Raw genomic sequence first — 19,669 nt, 5'->3', positions numbered from 1 at the left:
TCAGATCCACACCATGGAGGGGGGGGAGAGCGAGGAGAGAGCGAGGAGAGCTACAGACATGGCGCACGAGATGGAGGCATGCACGAGAGAAGAAACCAAATGGCAACAAAAGTGGAGGCCGACACCAGTGACCAGAACACCACGGCAGCCGCAGCGAGGCAGGCCCCACACCGCGTGCAGAGGAGAAAGGAAGTACCTTCGACTTGCTCTCGGGCTGTGGAGTGCCTTCTTCTTTCCCGTCGGCCTTGAGGGGCACGGGCAGCTTGGAGTCCCCGGGAGACATCATATCTGCAAGACCCACAGATGCTAATCGAAAACAGGAGAAAGAGTTTAGGATTATACATGTGAGGCAGCGGGCCGTGCTCCTGCTAACCCCGGTTACCGAGACACGCGTGGGACACCTGAATTTCCCCTGAAGGAAGAAGAGAGGAGAGATGGTGACCGAGAGCACACCCCTTCTCTGAGACCTACACAGCACGGCATTCTGCCAGTCCTTTTGTAACTTAAAAGAAAAAAAAAAAATCCCAAAGACAAAAAGACCACAATCATTTACCCGACACCCAAGCCCCTGAAAGGCAACTCGCATCAATATTATTTTTTCAAAATTACTATAGCTTTAATAGAGCAGGTGCGAGGGGCGGTAAGTCCAATGTTTCGGTGCGTCATCGGGTATGAAAGGAAATGCCGGGTGTGTGTATTTTTTACCTGGTGACTGGAAGATTTCATGTTTTCTTAATGTCCTGCATTTACAGCATCTACAGTTTGTAAAATCACTCGCCATTTTCTATTGTTTCATTTTAAAGCTTAACTAGCACACACGGCCTAGGCTGCAGTCATGGAAAACAGTCCTAACAAGTGACTTGAAAAACAAGAAACAAAAGTAATCTTCGAAGGACAGGATCTGTAATGATTTTACAACGGGGCCGGTTTCCTTTCGGTCTGGGGCTGTGTGTACATTTATTAATGCCCAGCAGGCGCTCTGCCCAGGTCAGACCCCCCAACCTGCTCAACCTGCTCAAGAGTCAACGTCACGATTCCCGGCAAAACTCACTTTCTATGTCAAAGCTCAGAAATTCAATCAAGGTCATCTAGGATTTGGAAGGAAAGATTCACCAAGGAACAACTGATTTGTACCCATTTATTACGAACACGAAGAGACATTTCAGAGTTAAGAAGGAGGGTCTGGCTTTCTTTTTAAAGGAAGAACAAGGCTACAGTAGGGAATCAGTGTAGACATCCGGGGACTAACAGCTGAATTTCTACAGAACCCCACTGTGACAACCATCTGCACAGCGCTGGGCTGGGAGCGCGACACCAAACAGATGTGTGAGGGGAGACGGAAGCAGACAAGGGAGAGCGGAGAGAATGAAGAGCCTTGTCAGTGAGTGAAAGCCAGCAAACATTCCTGTTTCAACACAAAATAAACGTGAGGTTCTATGCACAGGCCCCGTTCTGCACTCTGCAAACAGAAGTGCTGGGTCCTCCCAGGCAGTGCGTGTGTTGCATAATGTGCCAAAAAAAAAGAAAAAAAAAAAAAAAAAGAAAGAAAAAGAGAAGAAGCAGCAGCTTTAAAAAAGGCTCCACAGATTGCCCACTACAAAATGATTATTGTACATATTCATGTATTACTATGTTTTAGAAAATAATTAGTTTTAATTACAGCAGCGAGAGAGCGAGCAGGGCTCTGGCGAATTAGCTGGCAAGCTTTGCCGTGCTAATTTGCTAATATCGTTAGCATCACGGCAGGTTGAGACCAGAGGTCCTGCCAAAAAAGCCGACCCTGCCACGTGCCCAGGAGTCCGGCAGCGCGCTTGGACGCCCGGGGACGCACCCGTCTTTTCCACGGGATGCTGGTGCGCGGGTCCCAGCCGGTCCGCGCCCGGTCAGCCCTTGAAGTCATCACCACGCACACAAATCATAATTGGGATGTTTTTCTTTCTTTCTTTCTTTTTTTTTTTCCAAATTACTTTCAATACTTAGACTTTAAGAACTGGAACAAAAAGCTTTTTCAAGTGATGCAGCTGCAGAGAAAAAAATCTATTGGGATCAGCTAAAAATGCCGTTATTTTTGTGAATGTGTGAAACCTCAGAAAAGCAGCTGAGAGAGAGCGCCCCAGGACCGCCCCGCTCACAGCCCTGGGCTGCTTTCATGCAGTCTTCTCTCCGGGGTCTAGCGCTGGGGGAATGAGTAAATCTGTACACTGAGAAACACCCTTTTTAGAAGAACAGAAAGGGGAAAAAGAGCGGGACGAGTGTGGAAAGAGGAGCTTCTTCAGGAAAGTCCCTATGTCCTCGCTAGTTATGCACAGAGCTGTCACACAGGAATGACAGCCACGCCATCCTGAGAATGTTGCAAAGTCACGGACACACGGCTTCTGTGAAGGCCTGCCCCTCCATAGGTTATAATGAATAGTTCTGTTAGCATTTGTAATAAGTTATGCCTAAATATTACTGTTGAAAGACAGAAAATAGTAATATTTGTGTTTGTGCATTCAATGTGTTAACATACCCATGAACCATTTTTAAGCATGAAGAAGTAGGCCAAGGGGTGGGTGTCTGGGTGGCTCAGTGGGTTAAGCCTCTGCCTTCAGCTCAGGTCATGATCTCAGGGTCCTGGGATCGAGCCTCGCATTGGGCTCACTGCTCAGCAGGGAGCCCGTTTCCCCCTCTCTGCCTGCCTCTCTGCCTACTTGTGATCTCTGTCAAATAAATTAAAAAAAAACTTAAAAAAAAAAAAGAGGTAGGCCAAGATGTATTGTTATAATGAATGATAATAATTTATACTGACTTAAAAAAATCAGACTCAGATGAAGTTAAGCATATATGGTGGTTTGAAGTTCCCCAAACCTCTTCTCTATTATATATTTTTAAATGGGCATTTAGGATATGCAAATATAAAAAATGGTCAAAAGTGGCATTGCTTTATTATTTTGGGAGATAAATAAGGATAGAATTGAGAAGAATAGTTGTATTTAGTACTCTTGCCTTACACTGCAAATTTTATTTTACTAAATGGATCATAAGGCCTTTCCTTACTGTGGCTTTTACTATTCCTTTTGTTGAAATGCTTATTTTTGACTTCTTACCAGAATTCTCAATTAATCACTGCAAAGCACTATATGCCTCTCAGGGCAATGACACTCCAGAGGCACTATTTTTTTCTTCTCCTTTCCCAGAAGAGAGAGACCACCACTGTTTTAAGGATGTGTTAATCAAGGCCCCGTTTTTTCTCCTGTTGACATCAGTAATCCAGTATGTAAAGTTCAGACATAAAAAGGGGGCAGTAAAGAACTCGGGCTTGCAGAAAGTGCTGTGTGAGTATTGTAAATACATTTCAAGTGCTAGCCTTTGGCTTTACCACTGAAATTTAAGAGCTAGAATGATTTCCTAAAGTAAGTGTGGGTCAAGGTCCTAAGGCAGCCATTCTGCCCTGGATTTAATATATTCAAGAGGAACATAAAGAACGTATGGTGTGAGCAAAACTGGACTCAAACACTCGCTCTTCCTCGTTCAGCTTTCTTTACTCAGTCTTCCTGCAAGGTGGCCAAGTCACTCTTGGAAGATGGAGACATGGGACCAGAAGCACACACGCGGTTTGTTCTTTTCACAGTAAACGATAGTGCACCCTCCACAGAATCTTTTATTCCTTGTTTTGGAAAACACGGGAGGGCCTTTCAAGGTGTACACGTCTGTGGGCAGGCATGACTCTCGTTATATGGGGCACACAGAGCAAAGCACCGTGGACGTGACACGTATGGAGGATATGGGAGAAGCCTGGCAAGAACCTTTCGACCCCTGGCCATGACGTACCTCCATGGGGGCAGTGTGAGCGAGAGGCACACCACCCTAACTGCCACCCGTGCCCCCTCTCTCCGGACAGGCAGCCCAAGGAAACATGCAGCCTGAGCACACCCAGCACGCCCGCTGTGCTCTCAAGAAAGCCCCAGCTACCGACCAAGTCCAGGGCTACCAACCGACTCGGCATAATCCCAGTCTGCATTCTGCCCACTTAAAGAGAAAAGGTTTTCATCATTTATTACACCGCCCATATCTTTGATCGGGGAGGGAGGACAGCAGTTCACCAAAAATCATTCACTTCAAGCAAGCAAGCAAGCAAACAAAAACCCCAACAATCTTAGAAACCACTTGGACATCCAACCGTCAACACAGTGCTCAAGAGCCAAAAGGTCCTTAGAGAAGGACCCTGAAGTCTCAAGACGGTCACCACCTATCTGTCTGGTGGATGCATATGCAAGCCATGGTTTTGTAGCTTTTTAAAAGTTTTAAAAGTTTCAAAACAGCAAATTATCTGGTAAGTAGCTAACGCCCCACAAGCGGGCATGGTTCTGCCAGGAGACTGCTGAGCCGAGTACCTCCAAATCGGGGTTCTTAAGCTTTAGCGAGCACTTATGAAAGCTACCTGAGGCGTCTGTTAGGAACAGAGATTTGTGCACCGTCCAGAAATTCGAAATCTGTAGTTTTAACAAGCATTCTGGGTGACACGTGGTTCTTGATTTTTGAGAACACGGAAGAAAGCTGTCGATCCCGTGGTAATGAGCTTGCCTTTTTTCCTCTGTGAAGGTTAACGGACCTAGTCTGCCCCATACTGGTAGGATGTCAATGGGACACTACCTGTGGGATGGAGCCGTGGTAGGTTGGCGGAAAGATCTGGAATCCCGACAGGGCTCTTGTGTAAGAGGAAGGCCTGCCTACAGGAGTATATGGCTGTTGCTTTACTATCCGGAGGTTATACAGATGGAAATGCCCTATATTTTGCAGAGTGGCTTCTAGGGAGGCAAACTTAGAACCACAGATGGCAGATAGATTTTCTGGAATTTAGATGTCTTCTCTGAAGATGATGGTTTATACGAAGACAAGCATATAACTAAGGAATATTATAAAAGGAAACACAAAGAAGTATAACATAGCTAATAACACAAGGATTATAAAAGGGCGTATTTAACAGGGCTATACGTGACTTATACTTCTGCCCACTGCATTATCTAATTCTAATCTTTTAATGCAAATAATTTTTTTGAAAAAAGCTCCTTTAGAGGGAAAAAAATCCCCCCCACTGCTTAGCACCCCACATTTCCTGCATTTTAAAATGAAGAAATAGTTGTCACATTCATACTCACACTGACTCCATTTGAATAATTACTTGCTCACTGAAGCCTGTAACAATTTGTCACTACACAGGAAGATGTTTTTTGGCCCCGAACCCCGTCTATATCACAACTGCCTGAACTCCGCAAAGAGGATGCTGGAATTCCAGTTGCATAAGCTGTCGAGGTTCAGCAAATCCCACTGCCAGCCCTGGACATCAGGGGTGTTATGTGCGCCTTCTCCAAAAGTGCCCTTACAGAGAGAACACATTCTGCCCTTATCACCGGTCATTGATCCGCCTGGGCCCAAAACAAGTAGACTGATGTGATGATGATCGAAGCCATTTGGGGCCCAACTCTAGAAAAAGTCAAGGACCTTCAGACCAAAACCCATGAGGAGCCAGTCGGTAACCTTATGGGTTCCTTTGCCACTCCTGTTTCCCTCACAGACTGTAACATAGAGACGGCAGCTTAATGGGCGCCTATCAGGAGACACACAGTATATGCTAACTCGTTAATATTCTTTGGATGTGCTAGCTAGATGACTACTTTCTATCAGGGTGCATCTGATGTATAGAGCTGGAATAAAATCACCTAAATGTGTAGAGAAAATTTGATAAATGTCTAAATTATTAAAAATTCAATGTTTCGAAATACACAATGCAATAAAAAAAATTTTTACTAGCCCATACTAGACTGTGAGGCTAAACAGCCTCTCATTGAACAGATTTCCTCTGCAGGAAGTAACGAAGAGCTGCATTATCTGAATAATAATAATAATGAAAAGAAACCCTCTCTGTGAATTTCCATTAAATTGGTTATTCCCCAGGAACACATAAATCTTCTTAGGCAGGGCACGGTGCCATCTACTTGTGGCTGGTTATTTTTGTGGCTCTGGGGTCCAAAGGAAAAAGGGAAAAATGAGTACTGCTAATAGGAGGTGAAAATTTATTGTGCAGTTTCAATGCTCTGAGGTAATTTTATTTCGACGAGCCAGAGAAACACGTAATGTCGTAACCCAAATACACTGTTACCTGGGACAGTGCTGAGAAGGGAAGGGGAAGCTTCCGGCTAATAGACTGTCGAAGACTGTCCTCTTTTATCTCAAACGTAACAACACCCACCTTGCTGGGATGAATGACCAAAAGCAGGAAGGACTATTCTAGTTATTTAAAAACCTTCCATTTCGCCGCTAGTTTCGTTCTTCCTCTTGCACACACTTTTAAAGAGGCGTAATCAGGGAAGGGCACTATTAAATGAGACCCTGAAAACCAACAAGTCAGAAGCTCAGAGAGGATGCAGGCCCAGCCTGGAGCAAAGAAACAACAGCTCCTGGGGTGGCCTTTCAAAGTCCCCAAGAAGGGTGGCGAAAGGCAGAGGAAATGAGAAAAGGTAGTAAGAAAGGGCCAGGCCTCTAACTCCACGGTGTTTCCCTAACACATCATGAAACCTCACGGGGCGCACACAACCGGCTACACGGTGCTCTGTATTCATCCAAGGAGAGCATCCTCCCTGGGACAGCGCCAGCCTCTCCAACAGGCGTTAGAAAGTGACAGGTCCGCTACGACCCACAGTCTCTTCTCAAGAGCAGCGCTCCTCAACCGCTGGGCAGTGAGGGGCGTGGGGAGGCGGTTCAGGGCCTACGCAATCTGAGAACATGGACTCTTGGCACAGGTGTAGACATTCCTGGTGTTTCCACAAACGTATCCCCTTACTGCACTCACCGGACGGGCTTTGGTAAGAACGCAGTTGTTGACATCACCAAGGGGGTTGAAAACGTTAAACACGATGGAAAATTTAAAACAATCCATTAAGAAAATAATATAGACTTTCTCACTGGAGACGCTCTGCAAACAGCGCTTACGAACGACTGTTTCCGGGTATGTATTTCAAGGTGCAAAAGTACTTCAACGCCCCTGGTTCTGCCCTTCAATCCCTCCTCCGGAAGGTGAACTCGCACCGAAGGGAGCACTGGTTTTGTCGGGGGACCTTCCAAGACTTCGAATGATGCCCCACGAGAAGAAGAACTCAGCGTAGACATGGAGCGGGCAGTCCCCAGGGTCACTGGAACGTGCCCACCCACTACAATATCACGGAGGCCGCGCAAATCATTCACACAAAATATAATGTGATCCTCGCGTCTCGAAACATTTACATAGACCGAGCAAGTTTCCAGGCAGCAGACGAGCTGAGTGTGTCCCCTTTTGACCCGAGGATCCGCCGCTGGGGCCGATCACCAGTGCAGGCCTTTGGGGAGTGGGGGGGGAGGGCAGCTCCCAGAGCGCGGGAGGGGGGGGGGGGGCAGCTCCCAGAGCGCGGGGCCGGCGCGGGTTACCGGCTGAGCTGTTCACCATGTTGGGCGCCATGCTGTAGGGGGGTGCCTGGGTGCTCGCCAGCCCAGAGCTGTTGGTCACCGGCTGGCTGTAGGGAGAGCTGGAAGCCATAAGTCCACTCTGATTCATGCCGGGAAAACTGCCTGGCCTGCAGGAAGAGAAAGCACACGCGTACATAGGGGGGCCACGGACACCGGCGGCACGGCGCCCGGGGAGCCACTTCTCAGAATGCGTCTGGGCGAGGGGCGGGGGCCGCTATTTTTCATGTTCGCTTAAAATAACTTATTCCTGGAAAGAGGGCTGAACTACTGCTAATTATTTAATCCACTGTGTAAAAATTCCAAGTAATACAAATTCCACAATAAATTATACGTTTTGAATCATGTCAAGTGTTCCAGGTTATGATTTATATAGAGGAATATAAGCAAGAAAGGGGGAAATTGAAATAAGAACAGGAATTACAAAAGCAAGCAAAATTAATTTCTAATGTTTAAGAAGATCTGACTCTGTGAGCATTACTAAGTGTCCTCAAATCAAAATCCAGAAGTCAAGGGATGAAAATCAAATGGGCAGTGTGAGAAAGTTATTTAAAAATTATTTCTTCGGGAACGCCTGGGTGGCTCAGTGGGTTAAGCCTCTGCCTTCAGCTCAGGTCATGATCTCAGGGTCCTGGGATCGAGCCCTGAATCGGGCTCTCTGCTCAGCAGGGAGCCTGCTTCCCCCCGCCCCCCAGCCTCTCTGCCTGCCTCTCTGCCTACTTGTGATCTCTGTTTGTCAAATAAATAAATAGAATCTTTTAAAAAAAAATTCTTAGACCTAAATGTTCTGATGGAATGAATGTGGGAGAAAACATTTCTAAAACCCTTCAACCCTGTTACTTAGCATTCTGTAACTAGGTACTATGAAACTCATACCAATATCCCCATATTAACTTTACACAGTAAACACCAGACTTCCACTTCTTTCTGTAGGCTTTCCTGGGACAGGAGGGAAGGGAGCTTCAACTGGCTGACAGGGTCCCTAAGGGTTACCCTTCCTCAACTGTGATGCAGACTCATGAACTTACATTTTGGTGATTTAGTTTTGCTAGTTTTTTGTGTGTGCTCTGTGAAAGACAAACTTTGCACTCTTGCAAGGGGAAGAGGGTATTTCTTAATCTTAAGGGGACACCTGTGGCACAAAGGCATTTCTCTAACTGCTGGAAATGAGACGGGGAATGGGAGAGGTTTAAATTGCGCGGCGCTTTAATTCTCGCAGGAGAATTACCAGGTAGAGAGAAAGATGAAGGCAATGTGACAAAATCTGCGAGAGCCTCCACTGTCGTACTCAAGCATCTCTTACATAAATAGTATACCTTGAGAAAATTTTCCCAACTTTTGGCTACCAGTGTTCCTTCTTAAGAGAAAAACTAATAGGAAGGGTAAAAATCTACACTTGGCATTATCTGTTCCAAATGTAATATGAGTACAAGCCCCCTCCCGAGCCTCCATTAAGCTGTCATCTGATGACTTTCTATGTGGAACAGTAAAATATTTTTGAAGATTCTTTAAAAGATTAACATAAGTCATTTTAAGAAAAAACCAATATACTATTCTTTTTGTGTAGCAATTTTCAATGGATTCAAATTCCTGGCTCGTGGAAAAAGTTCAAACACAGTCCACTTGGGAAATTCAAAGTATAAGGGTTTGAGTGGGCTTTTTTTTTTCCTTTTAAATATTACATCAACCATTCAAAGAATTCCTGTCCAGACAAACACTCGATGATGGCTTAGGACGAACATTCTAGCAGGCTGAAAGACTAATGGCGTGGGTGTGGCTCTGGGAGAAAGGAATGTTACTTCAGCCTTGAATTCTGAGCTCACTGAAGTGCCATTTGGAATAACTACAGACTGCTGAATCAGGATTATAATACCCACTGCAGTTCATTAACAATGTATCTGAGATCATTTGATGGCTTCTGATTAACCTCGAGGTCGTCAAATACTTCTAAATGCATTGCCCCACAGCTGGAAACAGTATTTCTTTATGGTTAGGGTCTTAACATCCAGCATGAAAGTGGCTGGCGTTAATTCAAGTATCTTAGGTTCCCCTTCTGACGTGCTCTCATTCAAACAAAAGACACTCTCACATTTATGCACCTGTTTTGAAAGAAAACAAGAAAAAGTGAAACCTGTTGGGGCTGCTCTCCCAATTCCGTAGCAGATAAATCATCTGAAGAGCGTCCTTAACTTAGGAACAGGTTGGGTTTTCTGAAGACAGCTTTCAAGTCTCAACCAGGGGTGACCTGACCTTCAAGATCCAGGTGCAAAGGCCACCGCCTCTGCAAAGGCCGTCCTCACTCCCCCACCTAGAAGCCCCGCCTGCCCCAGACTCTGCCTATCAGAGCCCCCTGCACTTTCTTTTGGGTCTTCTAACAAGTTATGGTGCGCGTCTTGGCTCTTATGGGCATGTATGTCTCCGAGAGGAGCAGCGACTGAGCCTGCCCAGCTACTAGAGTAATACTTGGTAAATGAACTGGTAGACAACGTTGTCACCCGAGTACACAGGCCTCAGGCCACCTCTTCAGGCTCCCCCCAAACTCAGTTTCGCATGTGCTGTGACTCCCGGGTGCGCGCAACAGTCGGGTCCTTGAGCATGCTGGCTTATAACTCAAGCGGCAAAGAGAATCGGAATAGAGAACCCACCAGGCAGGCTCCTGGTAACCCTAATCTAGGATTTCTCCCCCAAGTCTGCACTGTCTACTTGCAATCACCATAAGATAATGAAGGTATGCATTAGAGGTTAAAAAAAATACCGTTAAAAGTAACAAGAAATTGAAGACGTCGTGCCGCTGGCTACAGTGCTCCTCGATGAAACCATGCCTGTAGTTTTACAAGTTTGGTTAAAATGTCTTCACTCTGTCACTAGTCACACTTTCCACGGTCACCGGGATCTGGGAGCAAATCTCCTCGGGTCTCTGGGCCTGTTTTTGCATGTGAACACGCAGGGACAGATAACAGTAACTGTCATGACTTCTGAGGCCCTAATAAATGCACCTGGACCAATTTCTAGGCATTGAACACATTTGATTTTTTAAATTCCCGGAGGAAGGTTGGTGGGATTATGCTTACATACCGAGAAAGAAAAAAGGATCAGAGAGACTGAAGAAGTTGCTTGAGGACACACAGCTAGCAGGTGGCAGGAACAGAATGCCTCCGGCCAGCTTTCAGTCCGTGTCCTCTCTCTCTTTCTCCATGGGATCCCTAACACTGCTAGCACTCAATGGGACATGGATAATGGCATAGGGAGCCCACTGTATACCTTCCCTCTATCTACTGTAGTCATCTGTAGTTGTAGACAGCTGACAGATACAAAGTAGAGCTTTTCTTTGGGCTTCCTGAACATCTTCTTCCAGGAAGGAGTTTCACAGGTGTGGCAGGCCCCTCGGGTATCCAAGGAGGGAAGAAGCTGAGAACGACGGAAGTCGTCTCAGGGTGGCCATGAGCACGGCACTTGGCCATCTGTCCAAATGGGGGGAGACAGCCAGTCCTTCCATCATCGCAGAAGAAACCCTATTCGTTATTGCTTTGGAAACTACCCGCCAAGACTGTTGGTAATTCTGGACAAGCAAGATGGGCTAATACTAAAAAAAGAAGGCTTTCAATGCACTCTGCTGAATGTTGTAAATTGAGACAATTTTGTTTTGTGGAAGGAAACCTAACATGGCCGCCTCTCTAAGTTGAGCGCCCCAACTCACCATGGTGTGCCTATCAGGAGAGGGTTTCTGGGGCTCACGACAAAAATCTTCTTTGGTTGGGCTGACTCCTATGACTTGGACCACAGAGACCTCAAAAGAGGGCCCCTTCCAGAAGGAGCATCACCGACCGCTAAATCCCTTTCTGACCACAGCAACACTCAGATTGCTGCAAATGGCATCAGGGCAGTCAAAGAAGTCAGTCACTCAGACACTCTCTTTTTCAAAAAGAAACAGGGCAACACGACAAAAACAGGTAAAAATGCAAATGGAAACAAGGGCAACATTGTCCACGTAAAACCCTAAGATGTAAGTTGTATCTGGAAAAGCAGAGTGCCCTTCCTTGACCTTGGGGTGTGAACTCCTGGGCTATCTGTTACAGGTCTACAGGCTCAGATAGTTTTTGTTACAAATTACTGCTGGCCTGATGCCACAGGTTCCTAACCTGCGCTGGTTGTGGCGATAAATGGCCAATAACGTCTCAGAGGGGACCCAATAAACATTCAGAAGTAATGTCGTGTCGGTGCTTTGCTGCTAGTGGACTGCGCGGGAGGCACGTGAGCAAATGGGCCAGGCCCTATTCTCCCCTGGGCCTTACGCAACACAGCACTGGCCCGATTTTTTCAAAGTCAAAGCATGATGTGGGGGTTGTTACTTGAACACGTGGACCCACAGATTAACTAGAGGAACTTTACTGAAATCAGTCTTTGGTTGGGACTAGACATAAATGTTTGAGATCTGTCACTCGATGACAAGAACCAGGTTATTATAAGGAGAATAATTCAAAAGTGGAGCCTGTACACCCATTTCCCTAAAGCACTTCTCATCCTGCTTCTCAGTCTAAACACACACACACACACACACACACACGATTTTTTTTTTTTTTTAATAGATCTTCCTTTTATTCACTTTGGAGATTTCTCAAACATTACACATTTATCTGCCAACAAAGAGCTGGCTTTGGGGAAAAAACCCAGAATCAAACACCAATTTTAAAGTGACCATTTCCAGTGGTTCACGGTGAAGGCAGAAAGGGGACTACAGCTTCCAACTACAGCTTGAACCCAGCGGTTAAACGCACCGGTATGAAATGCTATAAAGGGTAACCGCACATTTTTTTCTAAATACCTTGTTTTAAAGTCAACTACAAGAAAACTTAAAGTAAGATCTGTATATGATTTTGGTGCTTTACAAGAATATTTAGGCCACATTGTTTCAGCAATCACCACTATTTTTTCTCAACAGTGACAGACGGGGAAGTGTGAAATGTGTAACTTGAATGTGAGTGGGTTTCTGATGCAGCTCTTTTGAGAAGGGTCGGGACAGAGAGAAGAAATGCTTTGGGACCAGATGCCACAGGAGGGGAGCCACGTCATACAAAGTCCTGGGGGCAAGCCACATGGAGAGAAGCTGCACGCAAGAGTTCTAGCACATCCACGGGAAACGTCGTTCCTGAGTCATGTTCACCAGGAACATAAAGCAGGGCGTGCTCCACTGGAAAACGGCATGACTACATACAGATTTTTCTCTACATGGACTGTCACTGTAGATGTAGCAGGAGTTACGTAGCCAGCAAAGATTGCTTACTGACAAAATTAATTAGGCTAACACCAAAATTTGGAGCATTTTCCCACTTAAACCCAACAGTCATCAGAACCAGGAACCTAATCTTTGCAAAGCCCAATTCCAGCAGAATTTATTTTTAGAGAGTTCCAACTGTATGCATAACATTGCACAGGATGCCCTATTTTCAATGTTTTAGAAACAGAAGCTGTTTTCACATGTGCCCGGCATCGCCGGAGAGCATGCTCAACCTGACTTACACCATGTCTACCCCCAAGCAGTACTGAGGACAAGTTCAGTCAGAACTATTTTAAATCTAATATCTGTAGCAGGAAAAACACTGCCGGTGCCCCCAAAACAACATAATCAAAACAGAAAAGCCAGCCATCCGTGCCCTAGCCCGTTTACACTGTGGCTAATCCATCGCACGCCTGTGACAACATGTGCACTAGCATATTTTGGTGGGAAAATAATGCTATTGGTTCAACAAGCGAGAGACTCAATCCTGGGAAGGTAAAGTGGCAATTTGTATCTTTAAAACCAAAGACGACATGGGGCGTCTGGGTGGCTCAGTCGGTTAAGCGTCTGCCTTCGGCTCAGGTCATGATCCCAGGTCCTGGGACCGAGTTCCACATCGGGCTTCCTGCTCAGCAGGGAGCCTGCCTCTCCCTCGCTCTGCCTGCTGCTCTGCCTACTTGTGATCTTTCTCCGGGTCAAATAAATAAAATCTTAAAAAAAAAAAAACAAACCAAAGAGGACGAAGAGAAGTGCTAACAATTTACAAACAGTAGATTCCTGTGGAAATACACAGCCACGTGTTATTTAAAAAAAAAAAACTAACAACAACCGTACGCCTTTTGCTCAGGGAGACACGGCAGAAATAACTAACATTAATCAGAAACATCTTCTGTTTATTGGTAGTTACAATCACTTGTTCGAGATGAGTGTTTTAAGACTGGTGTGGGCGGGGACGGGGCAGGAGGAGCACAACAACAGGAGGGCCAAGCAGAGAAACAAGTCAAATTGCCGGAGCGGACGGCCACGTCCACCTGCGAGCACGCTCTGTTGTGGAGGCCGAGGTGGGAGGACAGGGGAGCCTGCGGTCAGGGAGGTCAGGAAAGTTCCCTGAGAAACGGATGCCAGTCCCCCCTCGTCTCCCCTCACACCTCATCTCTGGCCAAATCAGCGGGATTCACTTGGGTGAGGAGAGGAGAGGACACCATGGCTCAGGGGTCTGGCAGCAGGGGCAGTTGGCGGACTAGAGGGCGTGAGCATGGAGAGGGACAGAAGGGCCTTGTCCCCCGGGGCCTGTGGTTCTGTGGGGTCCTGTCTGTAGGCTGGGACAATCGGAAAGAGACTAGGGGTTGTTAAGCAGGAGCAATGGCCTAAAGAGATGTGTTTCAAAGGCATCGTCCCCTGCCTGTGGACAGGAAGACACAAGGGTGGTGCGAATGGACCTAGGGCCGCGGGCGTGCAGTTACTCCAAGAGCAGGTAAGAGAGGCCAGGAGGGCAGTGGCACAGCCACTCTCAGAGGCACATTTGACAGGACAGGGTGAGGAATGAGATACTGGGCGGAAAGGAGAGGGGCACTAAGGTGTCTCCCAGGTGTCCAGCTCGCACGAGAGGCTGGGTGAGGGGGCAGTCACTGAGAGGTAATGTCACATGGGCAGCGGGAGGCTCAAGTCTGAGAAGCAGAGGGAGAGTTCTAGAACTCATCTTCGCTTCCTGTGCTCTTACAACCCTTCTCTAGTCTTTGGTTTAAGATCTTCCCTTGTCGTGAATGCGATCCCTTTCGAGGCAGCCTGTTCCCTTCCAGAAGGTTGAAAAGTGCAGGACATCAGCCACAAAGCTACAGCAGTAATTAATCACTTTCCAGCAGCTGTAAATTAATAACTCCCCAAACCCTTTGGTCATTGATACATTTCAGTTTTATTTTTTCCTTTGAGAATGGGCAAAAAAGGAACGTTGTTTTTCAAGAGCTCTATGAAAAAGACCCTTTCGACAGAGGGGCTGTGGTAACTTTGTTCACTGGTCTCAATAATGGTCTCTGGAGTGGGTGCACAGCGCGTGGCAAACGGCAGACGAGCTCTCCCTGGCGTGTCCGGCCACAGCCCGCATCACATGCGCTGCCCCCGGGGCCCCTCGGCCTCTCAAGCATTTCTCCAGGGCCTCTTCGCCTTTCTTCCAAGAGTTGTGTTTTCACCCTGCATCTCGGGGAGGCGGTTTCTACTCTGCAGCGAGGAATCCCGCATATTCCATCTTGATTTCCTAAAAGGCTCTAATACCAGGAACATCTTTTCCCTTTCTGTTAACTGCTTCATCAATCCTTCTCGGCAGGATCCAACCTGTTATCAGTCCTGCTCCCGGCATCGCCGCTAAAACGCACCTGTTGTGCAGTTTCAAGATTAAGTCCTTGTCTGCCTCAATGCAGGTACCCCCTTTCAGTTGTTCCTAAAGCCACTGACGGATTGTCACCTTCTTTCTCAAAGCAACCAGGAGAACAAATAGAGCTCGAGGGTTTTGAGGCGAGAGACTTCCTTGTCAGGGTGTGAAGAAAATGCAAAATGCGTTTGGCTGCCTGAAGTCTGGTAACTGATAACTGAGAATGTTCTCTCCATCTCCACGTTGATTTGGGGTTGGTAAGCCCATTGTTCTGTAATTCCTAACAATTGCTGGCAATCAGACAAAGACGAACAGCAAGTCTCCCTTCCTTCAGAGACTGCCTGTTGACTCCCAGCACACGGGCTGCCTCAGACTCAGGGCGGAGACCAAAGCCATGGGGGGCAGGTGTGGGTCCCCAAACCTGTCTCTTCCCCAGAAGAGGAGGATGCCTGGACTCTGTGGGTTCTGGTGCACGTAGCTTCCCACTGGGTCCTGGTAAGATGCAGATCGCACAGTTCCCCGGAAAGTAAAACTAGTTGCCGCTGAGGTCGCCCACAGAAAGAAAACAGTGCTCTTTTCTGTGTTATGTCAGAGATCTTTACTTAAAGTTAATTTTGCAATTATGATACCATTAAGAAAAGATCTTGAGTAATTCCTAAGGAGGGCTATTCCTTTTCAGTGATGGAAGTACCCACCCTTCACCCCAGGACATCCCCTTTCTGGGCACAAGGTGTAGGAGAGAGTGACGTCAGAGGTACCAGCACCGCAGACAGGTGCACAGCTTGACAAATACTGAGGAGCTCCGCCACAGCACCCATCCAGAACCAACTCAAGCGATACCTGGGAATGTGGTCATGAAGAATGCACAGCTCCCGTATGCACTCACGGACTTCTTGTACCTAAACAGGCCAGTCTATCGCATGAAAAAGAGAAAGAATCCGGGTCCTGAGATCTCCATCTCATAAACTTGCTAGAGTGATATCCTGTAAAGCCCTCTAACAGAGAATACACTTGTCCCGGCTCTAATGCCAGGAAATATTCAGTCCAGTCATTTCTAACTTTCAACAAAATCATCCTAAAATTCTTAGAGATTTCCCGAGCTGAAAGCAGCGCTGGTCCACAAAGTTACTTCATTTCTTGAAGCAACACTATTCAAAATTAGGGTAAAATGTGTTGTAGGAAAAGCCTGAATGCTGAGCAAAAAGTCTAGTCCATGACCTCCTCACCATTTGCTCTTACCTGGTATCTAACAGTCAAAGGCCATTTAGAAAGAGTTAACTTTCAAAAGCCACAGACAAAACCTTATGGGGTTCTGTAGCTGTGATTTTTTGTTCATTTTTTTAAATATCTATTCATGGAAGTGAAATTCAAAATAAGAATTAAGGTCACCTTTGGGAGTTGCTCCCACAGCCCTTTACGCTACCAGCTAAGGGGTCCCGGGAGCCCCTTGCCCATGATTGTCATATGGTCACCCAGGATGCTTCCCAAAGCCCAGACTGGGACAGACTATGACACAGATCAGGTCCTCTTCACTGCATTTAAACTGTCCCTGGTGCCGTCAGCCCCAAACACGGCTGAGATGATGCAATTTCGCACAGAGCAGGATGGGGTGCTTCCCTCAGTCAGCCTGAGTACTTTGCAGGGTGGCGATGAGGCCAGTGCTGCTCCCTGAGATACATGTGACTTCAATCATCTTGCCTTTTCGTAACCGTGGAGAACTCGCGTTGTCTGCACTGTGGTGCTGACTTCCCCTGGGGAGAGATGGACTGGAAAGCCAATTCCAGAGAGGACCATCCCAGCTGGTCTGGTGGGGCTGTGAGGTCTGTGGGGCAGAGATGCTAGTGGCCACGAGGTCAGACATGCAGACAATGGCTTAGCCAAGTAAAAAGGGGCACAGTCCACCAATGTGAGGCTCCCTTGGGTTAGTAACGGGAGCTTCAACCCACTATATGTGTCACCACGAGTCACCTGAGATGCTGAGGACAGCACCCAGGTTTGGACTGGGGCATGGACAGGAGATACTCTGAATGAGAAAGGCAGTTCTAGACATGGTGGGGAGCTTAGAATATTGCAGAATGTGAGGAGGACAACCGTGTCTAAGAGGGCAGAAGGCAGAAAGTCAGAGGATTTGGGGAGACCAACTTGGCCCTGAGTCAAGAGACTGCCAAAGCCCAAGATATGGTTTCAGGTTTGCACACCCATTAGTTTCTCTAAATGCTATCCGGTAACCAAGGTTCGGGTCTAGAATTCTCCTCTGATATCTCTTAGGGACAAAAAAGGGGGCATCTGACTTTCCACTTTCCACTGCGTCCCTCTGAGTTTCCCCTAGTTCTCTTCAGGGAGCAGGAATCCCAAAGGCCAAGCCTTAGACATGTGCTGGCCACTCCAGGGCTGCTTAGGGGGTTACAAAAAAATACAGGCTCGTAAGCCTCCCCCTGCCAGTGGCTGGGGTGGATACAACTCCCGCCAGGCAACACAGTCGCTTGTTTAGGGAACTTCACAGACCCTAATCCATGAAAGGTTTGCTCTACATTTCGGACTTGGATTCCTTGGATCTCATTAAACTGAAAAAAAAAAAAAAAAAAAAAAAAAATATATATATATATATAAAATCTTAGTCTTTTAAGAATTAGTATTTGGGGCACCTGGGTGGCTCTGTTGGTTAAGTGTCCGACTCTTGATTTCGGCTCAGGTCATGATCTTGGAGTCATGGGGTCGAGCCCCCACACCAGGCTCCGCGCTTAGTGCAGAATCTCCTTGAGATTTTTTTCTCCCTCTCCCTCTGCCTATCTCCCTGCTCACACGTGCATGTGTGCACTCTTGTAAATAAATAAATAAAATGTCTTTAAAAAATTAGTGTTTCTTTTTTTTTTTTTTAAGTAGGCTCCAGGCCCAATGTGGGGCTTACTCATGACCCTGAGATCGAGTCACACACTCTACTGACTGAGCCAGCCAAGCACCCCTTGTTTTACCACTGTTTGATTTGAAGACTAATAAATATACTCTGTGGTTACCATGATAGTTATGAAACTCTGAAAGATTTGATTAAAGTCATAATCTTAAAATGCCAACAGAATACTCAATTCTAAATTCTGAAGGGAAAAGAGGCTAAAAACTAAGCACAGTATTTAGATGATAATGCAAAGGCTTACATTTAATTGTAGAAATAAAAACTCTACTTAAGCCTTTGAAATCTTTTCTTTGTCTTTCAATAATGTGACTTCTCTAATCACAGCTGTTATTTTAAAACCTAACTGTCCAAAATCCAAAGGGCTAAACTCTTTGTTAATACACATCACTCATAGTCCCTTCAGGCCCGTGGACCCCACGGCAACTGGGTCTTGACACATTTAGAAGTTTTTTGCCCCTTCCCTTTGACATTTTAATGCACTATCTCCATTAACGTATTTCCACATCAGTGGCTCCCGGCCCATCAGCAGAATTGCGTCATACTGGCTTCAAGGAAAATAATACAGAAAAAGTGCCTTGCTGGCAAACAGCAACAGGGGAAATGAATTATAAATACACCTCCCTAAAGACAGTTGCTGGAAGACACGTGTGTATGTGGGATGCCCATGAGATATGGACGTAAGCGGCTCTCTATAGCCCAGAGGACAGGCTAACCCACTGCAAGTCCGTGGAGCAGAGGAAGACCACTGATCAAGTTACCTTACGATTAAGATGATTTCATGGGATATAATGAGTGGCAAAGGTTAAAAAATAGAATTCCCAATCTCTTGTTTCACTGAAAACAAAAATATTTTTTAAAAAAGATTTATTTATTTTAGAGAGAGAGAGAGTGCTAGAAACAGCTAATAAGGAGGGGAGGCGCAGAAGGAGAGAGAGAAATCCAACCAGACTTTGTGTCCCCGTAGCGGGGCTCGATCCCACAACCTTGAGATCACAACCAGGAGTTGGCCACTCAACCGACTATGCCGCCCGGGCGCCTCCTAAAAACAAAAATATTTTAACAAAACTGATTTCGGTTACCTAGTTTTTGGTCTGATGTAAGTATTAAAACGTAGGTCTCCAGATTCATGGTTGTGATAGTCGGTATAGAAGTTCCCTTGTAGGCAAGAGTGATACAACTTTCCAAACTGACTCACTTTTGCTCATTTTTTCCCCTTAAAACTAAGAAGCCTACGAGTCTGGCTCTTTCTGAAGTTCAGTCAGTCCACAGGTGCGTCTCTCGGGGACAGCACAGGGAAGATGGATGTGGCTGTGCCAGCATCAGTGGCTGTGCGCACCTGTGGGTCCAAGTGCCGACTCGGAGCCCTTCCTTCAACAGCCACGGTCTGGTCGCGACGATGCCGGGTGCTAAAGCCATACCAGAGGGCCGAGACTCAAACCCATCCGTGTGCCCTCGAGCAAACAGTGACTTCACGTCACAAGGCGCGTGGTTCCAGAAACGACAACAACTGCTGTGCGCGGGGTCTGGGCGGGGAGGTGCCAGGCCCGTGGTTCCCTGCAGGGGCATCGCAGGGAGGGCCGGGAACCGAAGCCCGGACCGTAACTCAGAAGCACGATCTCCACCCAGACTTGGGCTGGTGGCT

At 46.7% G+C, this 19,669-nt stretch overlaps 1 protein-coding gene across 7 annotated transcripts in view; it reads right to left on the bottom strand.

The window, feature by feature from the left end:
* The window catches only part of ARID1B (AT-rich interaction domain 1B), a 429,044-nt gene that overhangs the window by 33,306 nt on the left and 376,069 nt on the right, over positions 1–19,669 (bottom strand). For 6 of the 7 annotated variants that reach the window (XM_032836429.1, XM_032836428.1, XM_032836431.1 and 3 more), the window contains 2 exons: positions 7,441–7,586; positions 197–306 (listed from right to left, as the gene is read on the bottom strand). In XM_032836429.1, coding sequence (XP_032692320.1) covers positions 197–306; positions 7,441–7,586 — 256 coding nt within the window. The remainder of the gene's footprint in view (positions 1–196; positions 307–7,440; positions 7,587–19,669) is intronic. The other variant, XM_032836425.1, reaches the window with a different exon arrangement.

Source organism: Lontra canadensis, unplaced genomic scaffold, assembly GCF_010015895.1.
Source record: "Lontra canadensis isolate GAN:19392208 unplaced genomic scaffold, GSC_riverotter_1.0 scaffold92, whole genome shotgun sequence".
Classification (NCBI taxonomy): Eukaryota; Metazoa; Chordata; class Mammalia; order Carnivora; family Mustelidae; genus Lontra; species Lontra canadensis.
This window is presented reverse-complemented; position numbering and strand designations above follow the sequence as displayed.